The 21,356-nt window shown below is 45.9% G+C and overlaps 2 protein-coding genes across 7 annotated transcripts in view; one reads left to right on the top strand and one right to left on the bottom strand.

The window, feature by feature from the left end:
- Nucleotides 1–2,082, top strand: part of LRMP (lymphoid restricted membrane protein) — a 58,779-nt gene extending 56,697 nt beyond the window's left edge. For both annotated transcript variants that reach the window (XM_019544398.1, XM_019544399.1), the window contains 3 exons: nt 254–355; nt 556–663; nt 1,437–2,082. In XM_019544398.1, coding sequence (XP_019399943.1) covers nt 254–355; nt 556–663; nt 1,437–1,680 — 454 coding nt within the window. In that variant the 3' untranslated portion in view covers nt 1,681–2,082. The remainder of the gene's footprint in view (nt 1–253; nt 356–555; nt 664–1,436) is intronic.
- A 30-nt stretch (nt 2,083–2,112) lies between these two features.
- CASC1 (cancer susceptibility candidate 1) overlaps nt 2,113–21,356 on the bottom strand; it is a 60,516-nt gene continuing 41,272 nt past the window's right edge. For 4 of the 5 annotated variants that reach the window (XM_019544401.1, XM_019544403.1, XM_019544400.1 and 1 more), the window contains 5 exons: nt 16,008–16,158; nt 13,452–13,666; nt 12,024–12,191; nt 11,419–11,532; nt 2,113–2,413 (listed from right to left, as the gene is read on the bottom strand). In XM_019544401.1, coding sequence (XP_019399946.1) covers nt 2,138–2,413; nt 11,419–11,532; nt 12,024–12,191; nt 13,452–13,666; nt 16,008–16,158 — 924 coding nt within the window. In that variant the 3' untranslated portion in view covers nt 2,113–2,137. The remainder of the gene's footprint in view (nt 2,414–11,418; nt 11,533–12,023; nt 12,192–13,451; nt 13,667–16,007; nt 16,159–21,356) is intronic. The other variant, XM_019544404.1, reaches the window with a different exon arrangement.

Genomic DNA, 21,356 nt, shown 5'->3' with positions numbered 1-21,356 from the left:
CTTCATAGTTCTGGGTGACTTCAGTTTGTAAGGGCCTGAGAGCTGTGAAATTGGGTGATTTTGGGGGTTACTATGCTTAATGAAACCAGGTATTTAAACTTTTGGCTGCAAAAATTGTGGACTAAAGTTATACAACTTAGTTCAAATGAGCACACTAATTTTAGCTGAAGCTGTTCAAATTCTAGTTTGCACTAAAATTTGGCTAAATCCTTTTACAGAGTAACAGTAAAGAACATGTTGTCTCATTTGACAGGGGAAGATTAGGAGCAAAGCAAAATGAGAAGCGTCCTTCACTGCAACGATTCATTAGCACATATTCCTGGACAGAGTATGAGGAAGAATGCTCTGAAACAAAGTAGGTTTAGATCACTTAATTTCCAAGGCTTTTACACGTTCCTTTTGAGTGTTCATTTTCCTTGAGAGAGAGATCTATATCTATATCGAGAGATATTTTATGGCAAAACTATTTGGTGCTATAAACCAAAATAAATATTTGGTATGCTCATAAGTACTTATTGGAGAAGCTTACCTTTTTGTTTTAATGCTTATCAACAGAAACAAAAAGTTGGAACCACCAGTTGAAGAAACAAGAGGAGACCAACAGAGGAAGATGAGTGTTGCTGAAAAGGGGAAAAATCCGTCAAAATGGATTCTAAACTCGACGTGAGTATGCGTTTGCATCCTCCACTTATAAACAGGAATCCATGTAAGGGGAAGTGTTCAAGTGAGGTTAGGAGCAAGTAGAAGCATATTCTTGACCTAATTGTTGGTGCTAGCTTTTTAAATATGGCTGAATTAAGACATCTGGTTAAAATCTCTATGTGGCTTCAGACAAGACTTTGTTCAATTATTGGTCTAACAGTTCAAGTATGCAGTAGAGCAGGGCTAGACATCCAGTATTTGCTCTTCCCTGCTGAAGGGCTATGAGCACTAGTTGACAGACTTGGTTGCACGCAAGCACTCGAGCTTGGTCACTTTCACTATACTGTGCAAGAGTTTCAGGCAGAGGAACTGACCTACCCCAGCTGCAGAATACACTGTAGAATATACCACTCTTACTCAAGGCTATAGACATTTAAACCCCAGAGAGGTGTAATATTTGAACATGGGTACCTTTTAGCATTCCTAACTGCTGGTTTTAGGTGACTCCCTGCTCAGTGTGCTTTTGTTAATTCCATTTGAGCCCCTACCACCTCAATTTGTTGATCAGGGAATGAAGGTGCTTGCTTTAGGAGTATGGATTCTGATATGGTGATCAGAATCTTAATTGCTTTTCTTTCTTTTTTTGGAACCTGCCTTTAATACTGGCCAGGAAGCCTGGGCTTTAAATTCTAGGTACTTAACAGAAAGCTAACAGCCTTGTCTTTAGGTCTCAGATTTGTAAAATGATAGCTTTAAGTAAAACAAAAAAACCCTGTGTTTGTGCTTCTCCATAGCTGCAATATGATGTCTTCATGGGTTTCTCGTCTCAAGACTTCCTTTTGTGATGCTAACAAGACTTTATGGATTTCGGTTACCATTCTGGTCCTCCTTGCTGCATTCACAAGTTTTCTCACTGGCCTGTCTCTTCAAAGACCAGCAGATGCAGCTCCTGTGGGAACTGGGAATTCCTGGACTTCACTACAAAAGCTGTTGTGGCCATATACTGGACTTCGACACAATGGACCACCACCAACATAACACTGGATTAGAACCCTTTTGGCTTGTATAGTAATCTTTTTTTTTTTCTGTGTGGTATTATGTTAGTTCACAACAAAATGCCTCTTTTAGTTGAGTAAATCTATAGATGTGAGGAGCTGAGAGGTATATTTAAAGCTAGTTTGATGCTTTTAGACTGCTTTTGAAATAACTTTTTCACCAGAGAAGCACAACTTAAACTATCAAAAAGAGACTTTCACCTTCCATATTTCATTCAGCTTAGAATGTTAAAAACAGGTATTTGAAACATAAACAGGATTAAATTTCCCAACTGCTAGAGAGGAAGGAAAATGATAGTCTTTAAATGCAGTAAGCTACTTTCAGTCATTTTAAGGCTGTTGGGACTATCTGAATGTGAAATGATGGATTTCAAATCTGACTTTATTGACCAATTTTTTTTAATGCTCAATAAACTTTTTTTTTTTTTTAAATCTTGGTTTTAAGAGTATGTTAAAACTCTAGTTCCAAGGAGTAGCTGGTACACAACATCAGTAAATAGGTAGCTTGCTTTTTTTACTCTCTCAATTGCTTGTTCACTGGCAAAATCTTTAATCATGTGATAGAATGTAGAATGAAATTCAGTTTCTTCTGCCAGCTCCTCTGAGAAGGCTTCACTAGTTTCACTGATCTTGAGTCTTTGTGCCCGTTGACCATTGAACATATAAAGGGACCAATCCTCATCTTTTACAAGATCTTGGTTAAGATGTTCACTAACCTAGAACAGAAATAGAACTGGTGTTTCAATACTTCTACAATTGAAAATACTAACTAGAAGTCCCCTGGTTTTCAATTTGTAGCCAACATAGCACCTAGACCAGTAGGTTTCTAGCCTTGAATTCTGATACCTACATCTGATTTCCTGCTCCACTGGACACTGCCTGTAAGACTTGATCATTCTGACACTTAACTGTAAGCATCATATTGCCTTAGTGGGAAATCTTTCCCAAGTTTACAAGCTGCAGGCTCACCATAACAGACAAGCCCCCAAGTAAAGGGTCTGCAGAAGATAGCTGAGCACAGAGCTCTAACTTCCACAGACTGTATACAGCATCTTACTTGGGCTAAATGTTTCACGAAGCAGCAAGACCACTAGGGCATGTCCAGAAGAGCTCAGACATAGTCTGTGGTGTCACACACTGCAGATGCAGGCATTTTCTGTGCTGCTAACCTGCAGCACACAGTAGATTTTTTTTTTTTTTTCCCACACTGGGTGGTGCACGGGGTGGTAGGGTGTGCCACCAGAAACTGGGGCCTGGCTGGCTGGAGCCATGCTCTGGCTGCTGACCAGGTTCTGTGCTGTTAGATTGCTGCCACTGCAGCCACCCGAGACCCTCAGGACCCCAGGTAAGCCTGCAGGGGCCAGCCCAAGTGCTGGCCCCAGCTCCCCTACCTGACCTAGGACACCATGTCAAGTGTCAGCATGTTTCCACAACTGTTTCCTTGGGTCAAGCAAAAGCAGCAGCACATTGTGCCACTGCTGTTTTGTCCCTGGGGAAATGCATGTTTCTGCTCGTGGGGATGTGTCCCCCCCCCGGTTATTGCAGCACATGAGTATTAGGGCTGTGTGAAATTTCACCGTTAGTTTTTTTTTTTGTTTTTGTTTTTTTTTTTCCAGCACTGTTTTGATTCATTTCTAGGACAAAACAGCAAAATCGAAATGAAACGGAGAGCTTGGAAACGGCCTTGAAATGAGATGAGGCAAGTCAAACTGTTTTGAAATTGTCAAAACATTTCAAGTTTTGAAGCTCTCACTGGACTTACTTGCAGGGAAACAAACTAAAGGAGAGTGAGGGGGAAAGAGTGCTTTCGTTATTGACTATGTAGCTATCCAGTCGGCCTGTGTGAGTTGGCAGTGATCCAATCTGGCTTCGGATCCAGCCGCTTTGGATGGCAGTGATCCGATCCGGAGCTCCGGACTGGGTTTCTGCCTCAATCTGGCCGAGGCAGCTCTGAAGCTTTGGAGCCACCTTGGTATTCCAGCCATACAATGAAAGGATCTATAATTTTGGGTTTTTTTGTAGGATTTAGATGAAACCTCCAGGGATAGTAGCTTCTGCTGAGAGAATGAAGCCTGCCAAGTTTTCAAGATCAGTGCAGGGGTTTGGGGGGAACTGGTACCCCAAATTCTTGTAAGCAAAACTCCTGTCACGTCTGTGTTTGCAACTTTGGGGGGGTGGAGGTAAAAACTGCAGGGGTGGTAGCTTTTACTGAGGCCACAAAACCTGCTGAGTTTCAAAAAGACGGGTGCATGGGGTTTGGGGGGAACTGCACTCCAAGCTGCTGACAGGCAAAACTTGTCATGTGGGTGGGTGACATTGTGTGTGCAGAGCCTCCAGCACCCTCTGTGGTGCTGGGGCCTCTGCACATCATGGCAGTGTGCCCCACTGAGTCTGCCTCCTTCCCTACAGCCTCATGCCCGGTACTATGCTTTATGTGACAACGGGGAAAATAACTTAGCTGGCTCAACACCAGTAGCAGCAGCAGCATCAAAGGTACCCAAGCGGAACTGTCACAGAGCCTGTCACTTTATAAAAGAATTGAGAGCAAGAAGTAAAGGGGTTGGGTTGGACATAATGATGTTATCCATGGTGTGTGATGGCTTATCTTGTGTTTTTATGTCTATATATGTATTATGGGGGGGGAAAAAAGGAGTACTTAAATAAAATAAAAATGTATCTTTGAAAGCTTTAGGGTTGAAAACCCCTTTGTCAGGCTGAGGAAGTACCTGCAGTTGGTCTTGGATGGAAAGAATAGTAAAGAAGCCAGAGGCTGGCCTGCGGTGAGGTGTGATAACATCCCCAGCAATGCTGAACACCTTCTTGCTTGGAATGCCAGTTGGTGGACAGGACAAATATTGCTGGGCAACTGTGGCCAGATCCTGCCACCTCTGGCTGTGGCTTGTCCAGTAGGCCAAGGGGTTGCAGTCCAGTGGCTCCACATCCTCGGCCAGATCAGTAGCAAGCAAAGCCTCAGCACTACCTGCTGATGTGTTTTGGGCCCCGGCATTGAAGCCATGCCCATGGCCCATGTTGGCAGTGGCTGGCGTGGAGGAGACTGGCTAGTGCTGGTGCTGGTGCTCGGAGTGCTGGCATAGGAAAGTGGATCCCCCTCTTCCACATCCCCTTGCCTCTGCACTTCAGCCTCCCTGACTTTGTTCACCAGCATCTTCATCCAGTGATCGAGGGTTTTGGGGCTGCCAGTGCACATGTTCCCCTTCACCCTTAGGTTGCGCATGCCTACCATCAGGTGGACCGTACTGGACCACAAGGGATCCAGCCATCTCCTGATGCCCTCCTTCAGCTGCCTCACCAGTGCCTGCACATCTGGTGACAGTGGCCTGCTCCAGTCAGGAACATTGATTCCCCTGGAACTTCTCCATTTGGTTCTCCAGTTCCCTCACTAGGAAGATCACCTGGCTGAGGAGGGCACCACCAGTGCTAAAGGTCCTGGTGGTGCCAAGGAAGGGCTTGAGGACCACCACCTAGGAAATGGTACCCCACTCAGCTCTGTTCAGAGGGGCGCTGATCCCAATCTCCCCAAGCAAGGCCATCTCATGGATGGCCTTCTGTTGCTCCACCAGCCTCTTGAGCATCAGGTATGTGGAGTTCCACCAAGTCTCCGCATCCTGTGATTCTGTGCTGCAGGATACTTAGCTCTGTCTGTTTTCCCCACAGCATCTTGTTCCCCTTGATTGCTGCGGTGGAAGTAGCCTGCCATCATCCTGCATTTTGAAATCAGCTGGCTTGTAGCAGTACTGGTGGCGGCACTGTCACCGCCAGCTCTGTCCCCCTCCAAGGCACCCCTTGCTATTCAGTGCAGCTTGTGCGCCACACCTCATGGACAGCCTTCACAATATTGGCCCTGTTGTCAGTAAGCATGAACCCATGGGTGAGCTTGGCTTAGCCAATAAGCCACCTCTGCACCATGCGGTTCATGGCCCCCATGATCTCCCTTGCCGCCTCAGATGCAGCAGCATAGCCGTGGTGAAGCATCTTGCATCCTTGCCATGTGTCATGTGCCTTTGGCAGTGCTGGCAAATGGCAAACCTGGGATCATCTGCCACCTCAAAATGATCCTACACCACGCTACTCCCCTGCTTCTGGGTTGAGGATGAGTATCCTGTTTTTAACCCCTTCTCAGCAGGCTGAGGCTGAACAGCAGGAGGAGCTGCCTCAGCTGAGCCACTTGCCTTCACAACCTCGGTCTCCTCCAAGGTGATGCTTTCTGGAGGAGACCTGGGTCTAGGGGAAACTTGAGGGATGTGGAGCACAAACTCTGATTTCCCCCTCAGTCCCCAGAAGTGCTTGAGCCAGCATGCTCAGCATCCCTGGTTCCAGCTCCAGCTCCTCCTCTCTCAGTAGGAGGCTCACACTGAGAGCTGAAATTGGGGTGGAAGAGGCAGTGATTCCACTGCTGGTACCCACTTCTGGACTGAGTGTAGGTGGTGCGGGTGCAGGGATGTTAGATGCAGACACTGCTCCCACCTCCTGGTTTCTGCTGGCAGCATTGATGCCATGGCTGCTCAGGAATAGGATGTGTCTGTGTTTGGGATGGGGTGGCTTGCAGCTCTAGCTCTCCCCATACCCCCTCTCCCTCCCCTGCTAGAAGACCTGGCACCTGCCTTTCCAGTACACTTCATATTGATCTTTCCTGTGCTGCAAAAGGTCTCTCTGTGTGTGAATCGTTTTGTATATCTGTCTGTCTTGTTCTCCTGTGAATATCTGCATCTTGTTCTGCTCTGAATAAAATTATTTGTGTCTCTTTGTGTGTATCCATATATTAGCTGTGTCTTGTTCTTCTGTAACTACCTGTCGTCTTCCACTGTGATATATATTTTTTTTCCCCCTATATTCTGGGTCTCTATGTGTGCGTGCAAGCAAGCAATCTGTGCCTCCCTGCATAATGCTGGCTGGGAAAACACAACTTTGTTTTTGCAAAGTTTCCAAAAAAAATAATTCAAATAAATTGAATTGTAATACTACTAATAATTGAATAGAATAGCTAAGCTAAGCTAAATCCTAACCACTCTTTTAAAACAACAAAAAAGGAGCAGGCAGGTCTCAGTCACAGCATTCCTCTCACAGTTGCTGACAGGGAACAAGCTGCAAAAGGCAGACAGAGGCTTTTATGCTTTTTTTTTTTTTAGTCCCACCCCACAGACACTGCTGTTATCCTTCTCACTGGCTGCCTACAGAGATCAGTCTTTCCTTCACTGCTCCCCCATTCTCCATCCCTCCCCCACCCCCTTCCCTCTTCTAATTGCCTCAAAATGGCTGAAGTGGGTCCGAAGCATCCGGAGTGGATCCAAAGAGCTTTGGATGCCTCTGACCCACTCCGGATACCGTTGCTGAGACCCCGCTTTGATCTGAAACTGCTGCTTCAGATGCTGAAGCAGCTCAGGATCCAAAGACTCGCACAGTCCTACTGGCTAGTGACTGTCATCCTTTCCTGAGGTCCCTTCCAATCCCAGTACTGGTGGGAGAGGAGGATGGAAAAACTGCATAAAAGGTAGCATTGTTTGAACTGCCCTGCTTTCTGACTTGGTGTCAGTTGAGTGAGGGTGCACTTTAATGTGCACAGTGTCACCCACCCATGTCAAGAGTTTTGCCTGTCAGCAGCTAGAGGTGATGGGCCCCAAACCCAGACTCTCCCTGCACCTATCTTCTTGAAAGCTGGCAGGCTTCATGGCCTCAGCAGGGGCTAGCAAGCCTGCAGCTTTCACCCTGCTGCACCTTAATGTTTAGTGCCACCCATGTCATGAGTTTTGCTCATCTGTAGCTTGAGGTGCAGTTTCCCTGAAATCCCTGCACCCATCTCCTTGAAACTTGGCAGGCTTCATGCCCTCAGAAGGAGCTACCATTCCTGTAAGTTTCATCCAAATCAGGCCAGCAATAACAAAGTTATAGCTCATTTGATCTTCCCCATTGTAGCCTATGGGCAAAACGTTGAAACAGCGAAACCCTTTTGACAAAATGGAACAGCAGTTTGGAATCTAAATGACATTTGAAACGAAACACTGTTCCATTGAAACATGGGTTGAAACGGAATGGTGCCATTTCACACAGCCCTATGTAGTAGTCTTGGCTAACACCATTCTTTGGGGGCAAAATGCTCTAGATCACAGTGGTTATGAGGACAAATGTGCTATCTGGTTGGGCTGTGCAAATAGGAAAGTATTCAATTCGGAGGACAGTGATTTGATTCGGATCACTGTCCTGAATCGATTTTGGCCGAATCTTCCAAAGCCAATTTAGATTCAGCCATAGAATATAATGCTGAAATACTTATAACTTTGTTATTTTGTAGTAGATTTGGATGAAAACAGCAGGGCTTCTAAGGGCATGAGGCCTGCTAAGTTTCAAGGACATAGGTGCAGGGGTTTCTGCGACACTGCACCTCAAGATGCTGACAAGCAAAACTCATGACATTTATGACTCTGTGTTAAGGTGCAGTGGGGTGAAAACTGCAGAAATGGCAGCCCCTGTTCTCACCCTCACAACTCCACTGCAACCAGTAAGCCTCAGGCCTCATAGATCTTACAGGTCTGGGCTTTCCCCAGCCAGGATTGCAATGGTTGGAGGTTATCAGGTGCCTCCTATTCCTACCTGCCTTTCACCAGGGAGGGTTGTGGTCCTGGCAGTCCCACCCAGGCCTCCCTGCCCTTTTCAGGATGCAGTTTTAGGTCATGACCAGGATGATGCCCCAGCCCTTATACCTCCATGTTCTCCCTGGCATGGGAGCTCAGCAGGGAGATGTTCTTCCTCTGCTGGCTGGTGATGCAGTGAGTGCTGCTAGAGCTCAGAGAGTGGGGCTTTAAATGTTTAAAAAAAAAAAAACAAAATGGAAATCGGTGTGAATGGACCAAGGAGGGTGGCAATCACTCTATCTGCAGGTGGAGCTTGGGGAACCCTAGCAGCAGGAGGTTCACTTTGAGGAATACCAGCTGCTCCATCAAGCCAAGATCTAAGGAGGTGCAGTGGGGTGTCACAACATCCCCAGCAATGTTGAACACCCTCTTGCTCAGAACATTGGTCAGTAGACAGGACAGGTGTTCCCAGGCAACTGTGGCCAGATCCTGCCACATCTGGCTGCAAGCTGCCCAATAGGCCAAAGGGTCCTTGGTGACCTAGGTAGACACTAAAGCCTCGGTGCTACCTACCCAAGGCTGGGGTCTGGTGTGTCTGGACCCCAACATTGAAGCCATGCCCTTGACCCACACTGGAGGTAGCAGGCATGGAGGAGACTGGCTGGTGCAGGGAGTGCTGGCATGGGAAAGTGGATCCCCCTCTTCCACACCCCCTTGCCTCCACCCCTCTGGCTCCATTACTTCACCAGCACCTCCATCCAGTGAGGGTTTGGTGCTGCTAGTGCACATGCTCCCCTTCACCCTCGGGTTGCACATGCCTGCCAGCATGTGGACCATACTGGCCTGCATCAGATCCAACCATTTTTTGATGCCCTCCTTCAGCTGCTTCATTCAGTACCTGCACCTCTGGTGAAAGCTGCTTGCCCCAGCCAGGAACATGGATCCCCTGGAACTTTTCCATTTGGTTCTCAAGCTCCTTGGCTATGGGGATCACCTGGCTAAGGAGGGCATTGCCAGCACTGAGGGTCTTGGTGGCCTCCAGGAATGGTTTGAGGACCACTAAGATTTGGGAGATGGTATCCCACTCAGCTTTGTTAAGGTGGCCACTGATCTCAATCTCTCCAAGCAAGGCCATCTCATGGATGGCCTTCTGTTGCTCCACCAAGCTTTCCAGCATCAGGTATGTGGCATTCCACCAAGTCTCCATATCCTGTATGATTTTGTGCTGCAGGTTGCTCAGCTCTGCCTGTGTTCCCCATAGCATCTTGTTCCCCTTGATGCTGCGGTGGAAAACACAGCACTACCTGGGAAACCACAGCTTTATTTTAAAGTGTGTGTGTGTGTGTGTGTGTGTGTGTGTGTGTATGTTGGGGGGGGGAATAACAAGAACAAATAAGAGGGTTTTTTGGGTTAGAGCAAGTTAAAAGAAATGGATTGGATAGAGATAAGTAGAGGGATTCTAGGCAAGGGTAGTTAGTAAGCTGTATCCAATCATTTCCAAGAAGATAGATTAGCAGGAGACTGACTAGGAAGCCAAGCCAGTTTAGTAGTATGTTTTAGACACTGTTGCTTAGGCAGAAACAGCTCACAAAAGGGACAGAAAGGCTGCAGACAGAGGCTTATATGCTCTTTCTACATCCCTCCTCCAGAGCACTGTGATTGGAAGGGGACTCAGGGAAAGATATCAGCCACTGGCCAGCTACAGATGTCAGTCTTCCCCCCACTCCTGCTCCCGTTCCTGCTCCCACTTCTCAGTTTCTGTTCCCCTGAAAGACTGCCTTCTGAATTTCTGAATCTTTCCAAACCTTTTCCAAATCAAGTTTGGAGGCTCCGAATAGATTCAGAGGGGGGTTTTTTGTCTCCCAATTCGATTTGGATGTGGTGGTTTGGTCTCTGAATTGGGCCAAATCTTCTCCAAATCGAATCTGCAACCAAAGCTTCACACACCTATACTATCTGGCTCTGTTACAGTTCCCACTGTCACATCGGAGAGGTTAAGGCTTTTTAATACGGACCTACCCTTTTAAGCTAGAAATCTGACAGGGATTGTGTTCTTAACTAGTTTTGTTGTTTAAAAGAGCAATAGGAATTCAGCATATGGTATGTGTGGACAGTATTGTAATCACTAAATGTACCATGTTAAGTACCTATGAAATGCTGATTTCCAAAACCCTAGTACTGTCTGATGTAAACTGATGACCTGGATGGTTTAATTTCAATTAACTGAATCCCAGAAGAAATCATGCCAAAAGGGCCTGAGCACTAAAGTCTTAAAGGAGTCAGGCTGTGGGGGGACAGAAATGGGGCTTTCCTGATTTTAAAAAAAACAAAAAACAAAAAAACCCCCAACCTGAGCAGCCAGCTGGTAGTCCTTTCATTAGACTTTGAATGAAACTTCACCCTATTGCATCCAGCCATGTCTTAAGACTCCCATAAGTTAAGGTCAGTTGTACAAGCTAGGTTGTAAAAGGCACAGAAGTTTATGGATGCAGTTTTAGTAAGTGTCTATACTTTTGTGAAGGGACAAGGATATATGTATATGTAGGAGGAAGTAGAAACATATTCTTGACCTAACTGTTGATGCTAGCCTTTTAAACAGGCTGGATTAAGACATCTGGTGAAAGTCCCTATGTGACTTCAGACAAAATTTAGTTCAATTATTGATCTAACATAGTTCAAGTATGCAGTAGAGCAGGACTAGAAATTCAGTATTTGCTCTTCCCTGCTGAGGGCTCTAAGCACTAGTTGACAGACTTAGTTGCATACAAGCACTCACGCTCAGGCATTTTCACTATATAGCAAGAGCCTCAGTCAGAGGGACTGACTACCCCAGTTGCAGAATACACTGTAGAATATACCACTGTAGAATATAACGTGTGTGTGTCTACACACACACACACACACACACACACACACCCTTGTCCCTTCACAAAGGTATAGACTGTTACCAAAACTGTAGTGGAAAATTCAGATTTTGGTATGCTACAGTGAGCTGCTAAAGTTAAACTCTAATGCTGTCACAACTCTAGAATTGCAGCCTAATTCTAACTGCTAATGACTGTTCTGTCTGTTCCTTCATTTAGTATGCATTGTTGTTTTAGACACTAGGAAACTTTTAAGATGTTTAAATAAACCTTGAAAACTACTTGATCTTCACCAGACTCCAAATTCCATTTGCTCCAACTGAAAGCAAAAGCAGATGCGGACAGTGCCATCTGTTGATAAGCTCTGATTTCAGCTAACGGAGTCTGTAAAGCAAAAGTACAGATCAGAAATGGTTTGTTCAAAATTGCAACACTCAAATAGTGGCTCCCCAACCTTGTTAGATTTACGGCACCCCTTGAAGAATGCCAGACTTTGGCTTTCTTCTTCTCTGACTACGGAAAAACTTTTGAGCAATTCTTCTGTTGCAAAGAATGCAGAAAGACCACAGCAGCTCAGAATGTATTTGACGTTCTGGATTCCTATTTGAAATCTGAATTTATCTTGTGAATCGTGTAGGGTTTGCACACCTAATAGTGCTAACATTGCACAGAACCCTTAAAAGGACCTTGCAGCACCCCAGGGCAGTGTGGTACCCTAGCTGAGAATCACTGCTGTAAACACAAACATGCTCAAAGTTAATTCTGGGAATTCTGTCTTCTCCTCAGTTGCTCTGAAAGTCAGTGAGTGGGGGCTACTGGATGATGTATCTAGCTCACTGCAAGAAAATGTTATTATAAAGTGTAACGTGCCTTACCTTTTTGTTTACATAGACGTACTTGTGAGAGTACTCTGCTGGGAAGATGTTCACACCAGCCTTTTTCAACGCAATTGTTAGACCAACTGGAGTTGTCCACCTTCCTGTCAAGTAGGAAAGTACCTCACCCTTTTCCACAATTATTGAAGATAACATACATTGATTACCCTGTTGTAAAATGCAAGGAAAAAAGCTTTTATTTCTGATGGAAATTATTACATAGCTCAGACCTTTGATGACTACTTCTGTTCCCTCACCATACAAGGCCGCATATATATTAGGGGTGTGCGAAGCGGGCCCTATTCGATTAGGATCTGGCCCGAATCAGGAACAGTAATTTGATTAATTGATTCGGATCCCTATCTCTGATTTCATTCGGCCGAATCCGAATCTGACGATTCAATGCTGATTCGGATTCAGCTTTAAATGTTTTTTTCCTACATACCTTGAGGTTGCAGTACCAGCGCAACTTGTGAAAGCTGCAATGCTGGGGTGTATGGAGTGTCCCACAGGAGAGGGAGGGGTGGGGGCCCTCCACATGCTTGGCGGTGAACCTGGAAATGCACTGGACGTAGTTCCAGTCCACTTCCAGGTCCACTGGGGAGCACACAGGGGGGCCCCCCATAAACCTCTGGCTCAGCGATCAGCCATGGGGGGACCCCAGGTGCCCTCGCCCGATCCAGGAAGCACCTGTCACTGAGCTGGGAAGGTGCAGAGAGCCCCCCCCCCCCCGTGTGCTCCCCAGTAGACCCAGAAGTAGATTGGAAGTGCTTCTGGTCCACTTCTGGGTCTGCTGCTGAGCGTGTTGGAGACGCCCCCCCGCAATGCTTCTGTGGGACACTCCACATGCCCCAGCATCGCAGCACTCATGAGTCACCTGCTACCTAGAGGTATGTAGAAAAAACATTTTGTCTGTCTGAATCTCTGAATCTTTCCAAATCTCTCCATATTGATTAGGAGGGTTCTGATTTGATTTGGAGAGATTAAAGGGTCCTCTGATTCATTTCCGATTTGGAGATTTGGCCACCTAATCAGGCCAAATCTCTGCCAAATCAAATCATGACCAAAGCTTTGCACAGCTCTAATATATATTCACTTTGAATGTTTCTGATGTATGCAAGTGCAAACACATGTCCAGCACTGTCAAACAATGATATACAGGACAAATAAGGGAAGCAAACATATGGGCTCATGTTCTCATATGAGCTTTCAATTCAGTTGTAAATTACTTTTTAGACTTCAAGGACAATTAAAAGGTGGATGTACCTTAAAATACTTGCTGCTGATTTACTGCAAATTGCATTTAAAATATCAGATTTGAGAGCCCATGAGATCTGCCATTTTCAAAATACATATGAACGCCCCAAATTCCAAAATCTTTAACTGTACAAATCTTTATTTGATTTACTTAAATTGAGATGCTTGTACCTTAATTTGTATTTGAACCTCTGCAAAGGCAGTAACGACAGTAAGAAACAACTCATCTATGTCAGTAGGTCGCAGTTCCCAGGACTGGTAGGGCATGTTGAGGTGAAGGTCCTGAAGCAGGGCAACCGTATAAAAACTATCCATCTCAAAGGAGACTTGTTTCTCTTCCATCTTGTAATTTATGTTGCTGATGCCATCAGTTCTCCACTGTTTGCCTTGTAAAGGAGAAGAAACAGTAGTATTGGAGCTTCTAATTGTGGTCTTAGAAAACAACTTGGAGTTCTGGAGGAATTTTAGGCATGTAATGGAGGCAGGAAGTCACTTGATTGACTTAAGTGAGAGTTAGACTGAACTGCATATGGGCAAACTGGCACCACCAATTTCTCCTTCATCTAAACCAATAATATCAAGCAGGCTGTTACCATTTGTAAATTGCTGGGAGTTCATTTTTAATCCTCATTTCAAGCCCTCGTATATAGTTCATTTCCACTTACTAATGGATCTCTGATGTTACAACTGGGGAAACTGAAGCACATTGCCCAGGTCAATGGCATAGCCTAGAATAGAACTCAAGTCAACTTTTGGCACAGTGCAGTGCTTTAACCTAACCTTCAGTTGTGAAAAAAACAAGGACTTCATTTTTTTTCCTTTCACTGGACGTGTTTACACATGCAATTAATGCACAGCAATAAACCCTGGTGCATATACGAGTAATTCCCCAAGTAATTCTACTGAACTCTAGTAGACTTTGCATTTCTATTGGTAACTGAGAGTAATGTTTGGCCTCTTAGGCTGTGTGCACATGAGCCTGGAGATTTCTTTCCTTGGGGACAAGAAGCAGCAGCACACCTTGTGCTGCTGCTACTTGTTCCCAGGGAATGCCTGTGCCACGTGCCCTCTGGCACATGGCAGGTTACACCACACATCTACAGTGTGTGGTGCTGCAGATGGGTCTGCAGCACCACATGCTGCGCGGCTGTGCTCATCTGGACACAGCCTTTATATGTAAGATTTGAGAGAAAAATGGGGTTAAAAGAATTCTATTTATAATATTTACCCATTTTAATTTTTATCATTAACCATTGATGTTGTGCAATTTACTTTTAATCATTAAATTAACGGGGTAGAAGTACTACAGAACCGTTAGTGAAATTTTATTAAATTAAAAATACTGTAACTTGATTAGTCAGTACATTCTGTGTATGTAGGCATAGCTATTAACAAAAACCCTAGCAAAATATTTTCTCTGTAATTTGCTGATTTGTCTGAATCAAATTGCTCCTTGGAAACTGATTTTTCATTTCTCTTCTGTTCAACAAATTCCCTTGAAGTTTACGATAGAACCTTGCCTGCCAGGCATATTTCAAAACAATGACCTATGGAGTCTGCAGTTCTAGCACTAGACTTTTTGCTTCATCCATGTTCTGTAATTCTGTACATCCTGTCAGGTGGACTACTTAGGATCCAGGGTTCCTTCCATCCCTTTCATGCTTTACATTTTGTTCTGTATCAGACCAAAACTGAATTCCAAAATACTAAACATTTCCACAAGATGGAATACAGTTTGCCACCCAGCTCTAATATTTATAACAAAATGGAAGCTACAGCATGAAAACTCAAATCAGTAAAGCTGAGATTAAGCACATTAGGCCCCCTCTGCACATTACAGGTATTGCACAGTTAACTGATTTAATACCACAATTACCTTGAGACCAGTTACATGTGCAAATTACCTATCACACCATGAAAAGGTCCAACTACCTATAAAGTTAGATCCCAAAAATGTGTACTCACTTTATAGCAGGTTGCTTCTGAGCTTTAATTTGCACATGTAGCAGAGTCTCCCCTGTGGTTGGGAGTTTCTTCAGCTGACAGGGCTCCCAGCAACATGGGTGCACCAGGTCCAGCTAGGACTAGAAGTCCCACAAGTGGGGGGACTCAGCCCCAGCAGCTACCAACTCTGGGTTCTGGCAGCACAGGGACACAGAGTCCTTTCAATGAGAACTCTGGGCACTGGGACCTGCCTGGGTCTTGGTAGCTGGGGGTGTGTAACTTTCCCAGGGGTGTATGAAACTCCCAGACTGGGAGATTGTGGCAGCTGTGATTCCTCACCTGGGGGTGCATGAGTCATCCCTGTGGCTGGGAGCCCCACAACTAGGGCCCTTAGTTGTAGAAATTACTTTAAGATCATTTGGTAAATGCTTTTGCAGTTTGACTGAGGGCTGAAATACTACATAACACTTCCTTTCTTTCCAAATAATTTACAAAGTGAGAGCAATTGCTCAAACTGGGTGAAGTGAAAGCCTTGAATTGAGTATATTAAAAATGAAGTACAAATGTAATATTAAGATAGCTTTCAGAAAGTGAAGCATAACAGTCAGTAAAGATTCCAAACTAAACTCAAAATCAGATCTGTTCTTCTCTATAGTGGAACTTTTGCGAACGTTTCTGAACTTTGCAAAACTTCAAAGATCAATCTGAACTTTTTAGCTTGATCTTTAAGAGGTTTTAATTTCAGAATATGTGCATAATAAGTAGCTGGAGACTTAACTGTACCTGCAGTATCCCATCTAGCAACAGTAGGCTCCTCAAAATATATCACAGTGTCAAGAAGCTGAACAGTTATTCCAATCTGTGGATAAGTGACATCCTTGCTTTCTTCTGATTCTGGAGGATATGGATATGTTTCCAGTCCCATGTCAAGTAACTTTGGGTGTGAGGTGGGGAAAAAAAAGAAAAAAGAATTAAATGAGAAACTGCAATGATCTCTTTTTATCCGCATGGGTTTGCTGCAAAGTTCCTAAAATAAAACCTAAGCATCTAAAAATGTTATATGCTACTTTATAAGCCCAAGCATTAGGAAATGTTGTAAATATTATGCTGCTTCTACTGCATCTGCCATTTAAGGATGTCAAACTGGAGTACTTTTTGTTTAGGGGAGTCATGGGAGGTTAAGCACATACTAGGGTGAAGCTTATCCTGATATGGAAACCAGTGTAAAGTTTTGACACACAAGTCCCTCTGGCGCTACAATGTAGAAAATTGTAAGAGAACAAATCGCTTAAATACAGCTGGGTGTTGGTTGTAGCTGTGTTGGTCTAAGGACATAGGCCTACAAGTTTCTTTGAGCCAATGTAATATCTTTTATTAGACCAACTAAAGAGTTGGAAAAATTTGTTTTTTGCAGGCTTTTGGAAACAAACACCCTTCTTCAGGAATAGGGAGCATCTGCTGTTTTTCTTTGTAGTATGTCATAACTAATAGTGTGGATGGCATCCAAGCCTGCCTTACATATATATCTACAAGAGCAAGATTACAAGTCAGAGTACAGACTTCAAGATATTATTGAACCTATATACTTCATCCTCACACGTAACACCTTCTGTTTTAACAACCAACACTTCTTCCAGACCATGGGAAAAGCTATGGGCACCAAAATGGTTTTTCATTGCCACCAACCTTCTCATGGCCCACCTGGAAGAAGAATTCCACAAGAACTACACCCTCAAATCCATGCTATTCCTAAGATTTATTGATGACATCTTCATCATTTGAACTGAAAACCTGTAGTCTTTGATTCCATCAGAATTCAATAATCATCACCCCTCTATCAGACTCTTTCTTGAATATTCCAGCATCAGCATCTTCTTTTTAGACACTATGATCAATATTCCGAATGGTAAAATACAAACTACCATGTACAAGAAACCCACGGACCAACATACATATCTACACAGAACCAGCAATCGCCCTAAACACACTGAGAAAACTGTAGTATACAGCCAAGCTCTCCAATACTTGAGTTTGCACTGAGAAGAATACCCGCAACTGTCACCTTGCAAATCTCAAAAGGGCATTCACCCAACAAGGACACTCCTTCAGAGAGAGAGACCGTACTTTTGAAAGCGCAACCCACATACCACATGAACTGCTGCAGTGCAAAAAGAAAATCCAGATGAATTCCACACCATTATTTATGGTATACTATCCTTCCCTGGAACCTATAGGGAAAATCCTCAAACCATTGCAACTCATACTAGAAGAAGACCCAGTTCTCAAAGAGCTCTTTCCACAACCACCCATTCTAGCCTCACCAATCTCATCACCAGAAGCAAACTTCCTATGGCCCAAAGCACACCAAATGGATCCAGACCAGGGGCCTCCAAAATGGTGGATCCAGCTGGCAGCCAAACTCCATTTCCCAGCAGCCTCTGCCTGCATGGCTGGTGCTGGTCTCCATGGAGACCCCAGCTGCAGCTGCCCTGTGATAGCAGATCGGGGCCTGCCTGCACCCCGGGGAGAGCTGGTGGGGGGGCTATGCCAGACTGCTTCCAGGGGTGTGGGCCCCTGATTTGCCTCCTGGATGACAGGAGGCTGATGCTGCCACCTGGGGCTGGCAGCAGGTAGGCCCAGGGCAAATCAGCTCATGTGGGGACTCTCCCCTGCCCTGGGATCAGGGCAGTGGTAGGTCTCTTCATGAGCTGATATGTCCCAGACCCTGTACTGGAGCCAGCCTGAGGAGGGTGCAGGGCCTGGGGCAACTCAGCTTGTGTGGGGACCGGCCCCCATTCTGGCCCCAGGCAACAGCACTAGCCTCCTGCAATTTGGGAGGCAGATCAGGGGCCCACACTCCCAGGAGCAGTCTGGCACAGCCCCTGTAGCCCTCCCAGGGGTGCAGGCAGCCCTGATCTTCCTGCTAGATGACAGGAGGCTGGTGCTGCCAGCTGGGTGCAGCCTGGGCTGGGAAGATCGGTGCTGCCACTGGCCCCAGCTGACAGCACTATCTTCCTGTCATCCAGGAGGCAGATTGGAGGCTTATCTACACCCCTGGAAGGGCTGTGGGGGCTGTGCTGGACTGCTCCCAGGGGTGCAGACCCCTGATCTGCCTGCCAGATGACAGGAGGCTGGTGCTGCTGGCTGGGACCAGTGGCAGCACCAATGTTCCTGGCACCTGGTGGGCGAAACGTCAAAACAGCATCAAAACAGTAAAACACTTTTGATGAAAAGAAACGATATAGTGCTTTTAAAATGAAACCAAACTCGAAATGAAACACTGTTCCATTGAAATGCAAGTCAAAGCGGAACGATGCTGTTTTGTACAACCCTACAAAACACCCTTCATAGATGAGCCTATGAGCTTAACTTTTTGTAAATCTACTGGAAATAAAAAAGCATGGACTAAATATAGACATTAGATTTATGGTACATTATAACCTGCCTGACATCTGATAACCCCAAGTAACTTGTCTGCATTTTAACAGCTATATTCTACCATTCCTACCCACCTATCTCACACCTATTGTTTCACAGGGCCTCTGATCCTGGTTGCTACCTATTTGCACGTTCACAGATCTGCATTTTGCATACTAGTTTCCATTCTACCCAGAGGAGCACACAAAAAAACCCCCAGATGCTCCCTGTGCCTGAAGAAGGGAGTTTTTACACAAAAGCTTGCAAAGAACAATTTTTCCAACTATTTAGTTGGTCTTATAGAAGATATCACATGGCACTTGTCCATGTAATTGGTGTTTACCAACAAAAAAAAGGTCTCTGGTTTAATTTTCCTTACTTTATTAGTCGTCATAAATTAAGTAACATGGACGTGATTTACCACACAATGGCTTATTATGTTATAAATAGTAAAATGTCAGAACAATTTTACCCTCCTGCGCTTTCCGTACAGGAAACCCTTGTTATTTGTGGGTTCGGCATTTGTGGTTTCAAATATTCGCAAACGCCGAACCTACATTTTAAATACACTTTATAAACTTCTAGGAGCTCCTTGGGAGCTCCGCGCTTGCTCCCACTGTCACCACTGGAATCGTGCCCCCCGCCAGCTGCTGGGGGGCACCACATTCATGAACACACTGCCTTATTTGTAGATTTTGCCATTCACAGGGGATACGAGAATGTATCCCCTGGGAATGGCGAGGGTCGCCTGTACTACTTTACTGCCAGGTGGCGTTTTAGGACAAGATTTGATATTTTGTCTGGTTTGTTTTCTTGGGTCACGTGCCGGGTTGCCTTTTTGTGGGGAATTGTTGGCAGTTTTGCTTGAGAGAGAGACATTTTTGAGAGGGTTTTGAGTTCAATAAGCAGTGCTGCCTGCCTCCCCTGCAAAGCCTCCTGCTTTTTTCTGGGTGCTTATCGCTTGTTGCACGGGGCACTGCTGGGTGGGGAGGGAAATCTTTTCATGCAAAGCTCCGAAAGAGTGAGCCTGGTTGCCTCCCCCTCACAACTCTGGATTGGCACTGGGGGTGTGTACTGCAGGCCTCCTGAAGGGGCTGCCCCCCTACCTAAGCCAGGTCCCAATGTAGTTCTGCCCCTGACTTTTTTTCTGTATGCTTGTTGCACTGGGCACTGGGTGTGGGGTATGCTTAGGGCTGCAAAAGGGTACACAAAGGGTCTGGCTGCCTCACCTCCTGTGTGTTTACATCTGGGTATCATGTATGCAAGGTACCCAGGCTGAAGCCTAAATGGAAACATTACTACAGGAATTTTTATGTAAAACAGAAAGAATCCTGTGTCTCCTGTTCTTTGTATCCTCATGTCAAAAAGCAGGATTTTTTTCAAAGCGCTGAGAACAAGTGGGTTGTGGGGGTGGGTGGGAGTGGCCTGGCGTTATTGAAGTTGATTAAGGTTTCTTGGGTATCCCTGTGCCCAGGACAGCTTCCCTCAAAGTGTGTGTGTGGGGGCGGGGAACTGTGATCAGCCTACTTCAACTCCCTCTGCCCCTGTGATCACCACAGCAGCCAGCAGGACCTAACACCCCCACCCCGACATGGCAGGGGCATGGTGTGGGTTGAGGTGAAGAAAGAAACAGCCCAGGCTCAATGAGATGACTTTTCTTATCACTTAGTCTAGTTGCATGTCAATATTTTAATTGCTGTACTGACAGATCATCATAGCCTGCAGTCATATCCCCCCAGCCTACAACCAGATCCCTTCAATATTTGTTCTCCCTCCTGTCCTCTACCCCCCAAGCTTGCCCCTCTTCTCTGGTACTCCTGTTCCTTCCAAGCCTATTTTTGTCCCCAGCAACATGTCTCTGTCCTGCTTTGACCACCCTCTGCTTGCCATTGCTCTGTCTGACAGTCAGCCTGCTGCCTCGTTCTGGGAGTACAGAGTGCTGCAGGTCAGGAGTGAGGGGCACTAGCTGGGCTGAAGGGGCAGGGGGCTGCAGTTAGGGAGCGAGGTGCACCAGCAGGGTTTGTGGGGGGGAGGGGGCTGGAAGGGCAGGGGACTGCAGCAGGAATGAGGGGCACCAGCTGGGCTGGGGGGCTGCAGGTTAGCTAGGAATGAGGCACTGGCAGGGCTGGTGGGGTGGGGGGCTTCAGGTTCAGAGTGAGGGACACAGTCATGCGCTCTTGGAGAGGCTTGGGTCCTGTGATGCACCCAGCTCTGGGTTGTAATGGCCAAGTATAACTGTATGGTGCGGGCTGTACTAAACTGTTATATGTGGTCGCTGCACCCAGCCCAGGGGTATATCTCAGCCCTCTCCATACACTGTTATATGGAGCTGTTACACCCCAGAGCTGGGAGCATCTCTGCCCTCCCCATGCACTGCTATCTGTGGCTGTTACACCCCAGAGCTAAGGCCACCCCGGCAGAGGTGAAGTGGGTGAGGGGCAGTGGCAAGACTGAGGGCCAGTGGCTTGGCTGTAAAGCATGATCATGTTTTCTGTGTGATTGTTGTATATTGTGCCTCCTGTAGGACTGGAGAGGAACATATCCCATCCCCCCTCAGAGCATTACCTTAAGATTCCTCAACACAACCTGTAAAATCACAGAATCATAGACTCGATGAGTCGGAAGGGACCTAGACAGATCATCTAGTCCAACCCCCTGCCATGGGCAGGAAGGAGCACTGGGGGTGGGAGGGGTCATAAGGCCCCAGCCAGGTGC

This window comes from Crocodylus porosus, unplaced genomic scaffold (assembly GCF_001723895.1).
Source record: "Crocodylus porosus isolate Cpor-Errol unplaced genomic scaffold, CroPor_comp1, whole genome shotgun sequence".
In the NCBI taxonomy this organism is placed as follows: domain Eukaryota; kingdom Metazoa; phylum Chordata; order Crocodylia; family Crocodylidae; genus Crocodylus; species Crocodylus porosus.
This window is presented reverse-complemented; position numbering and strand designations above follow the sequence as displayed.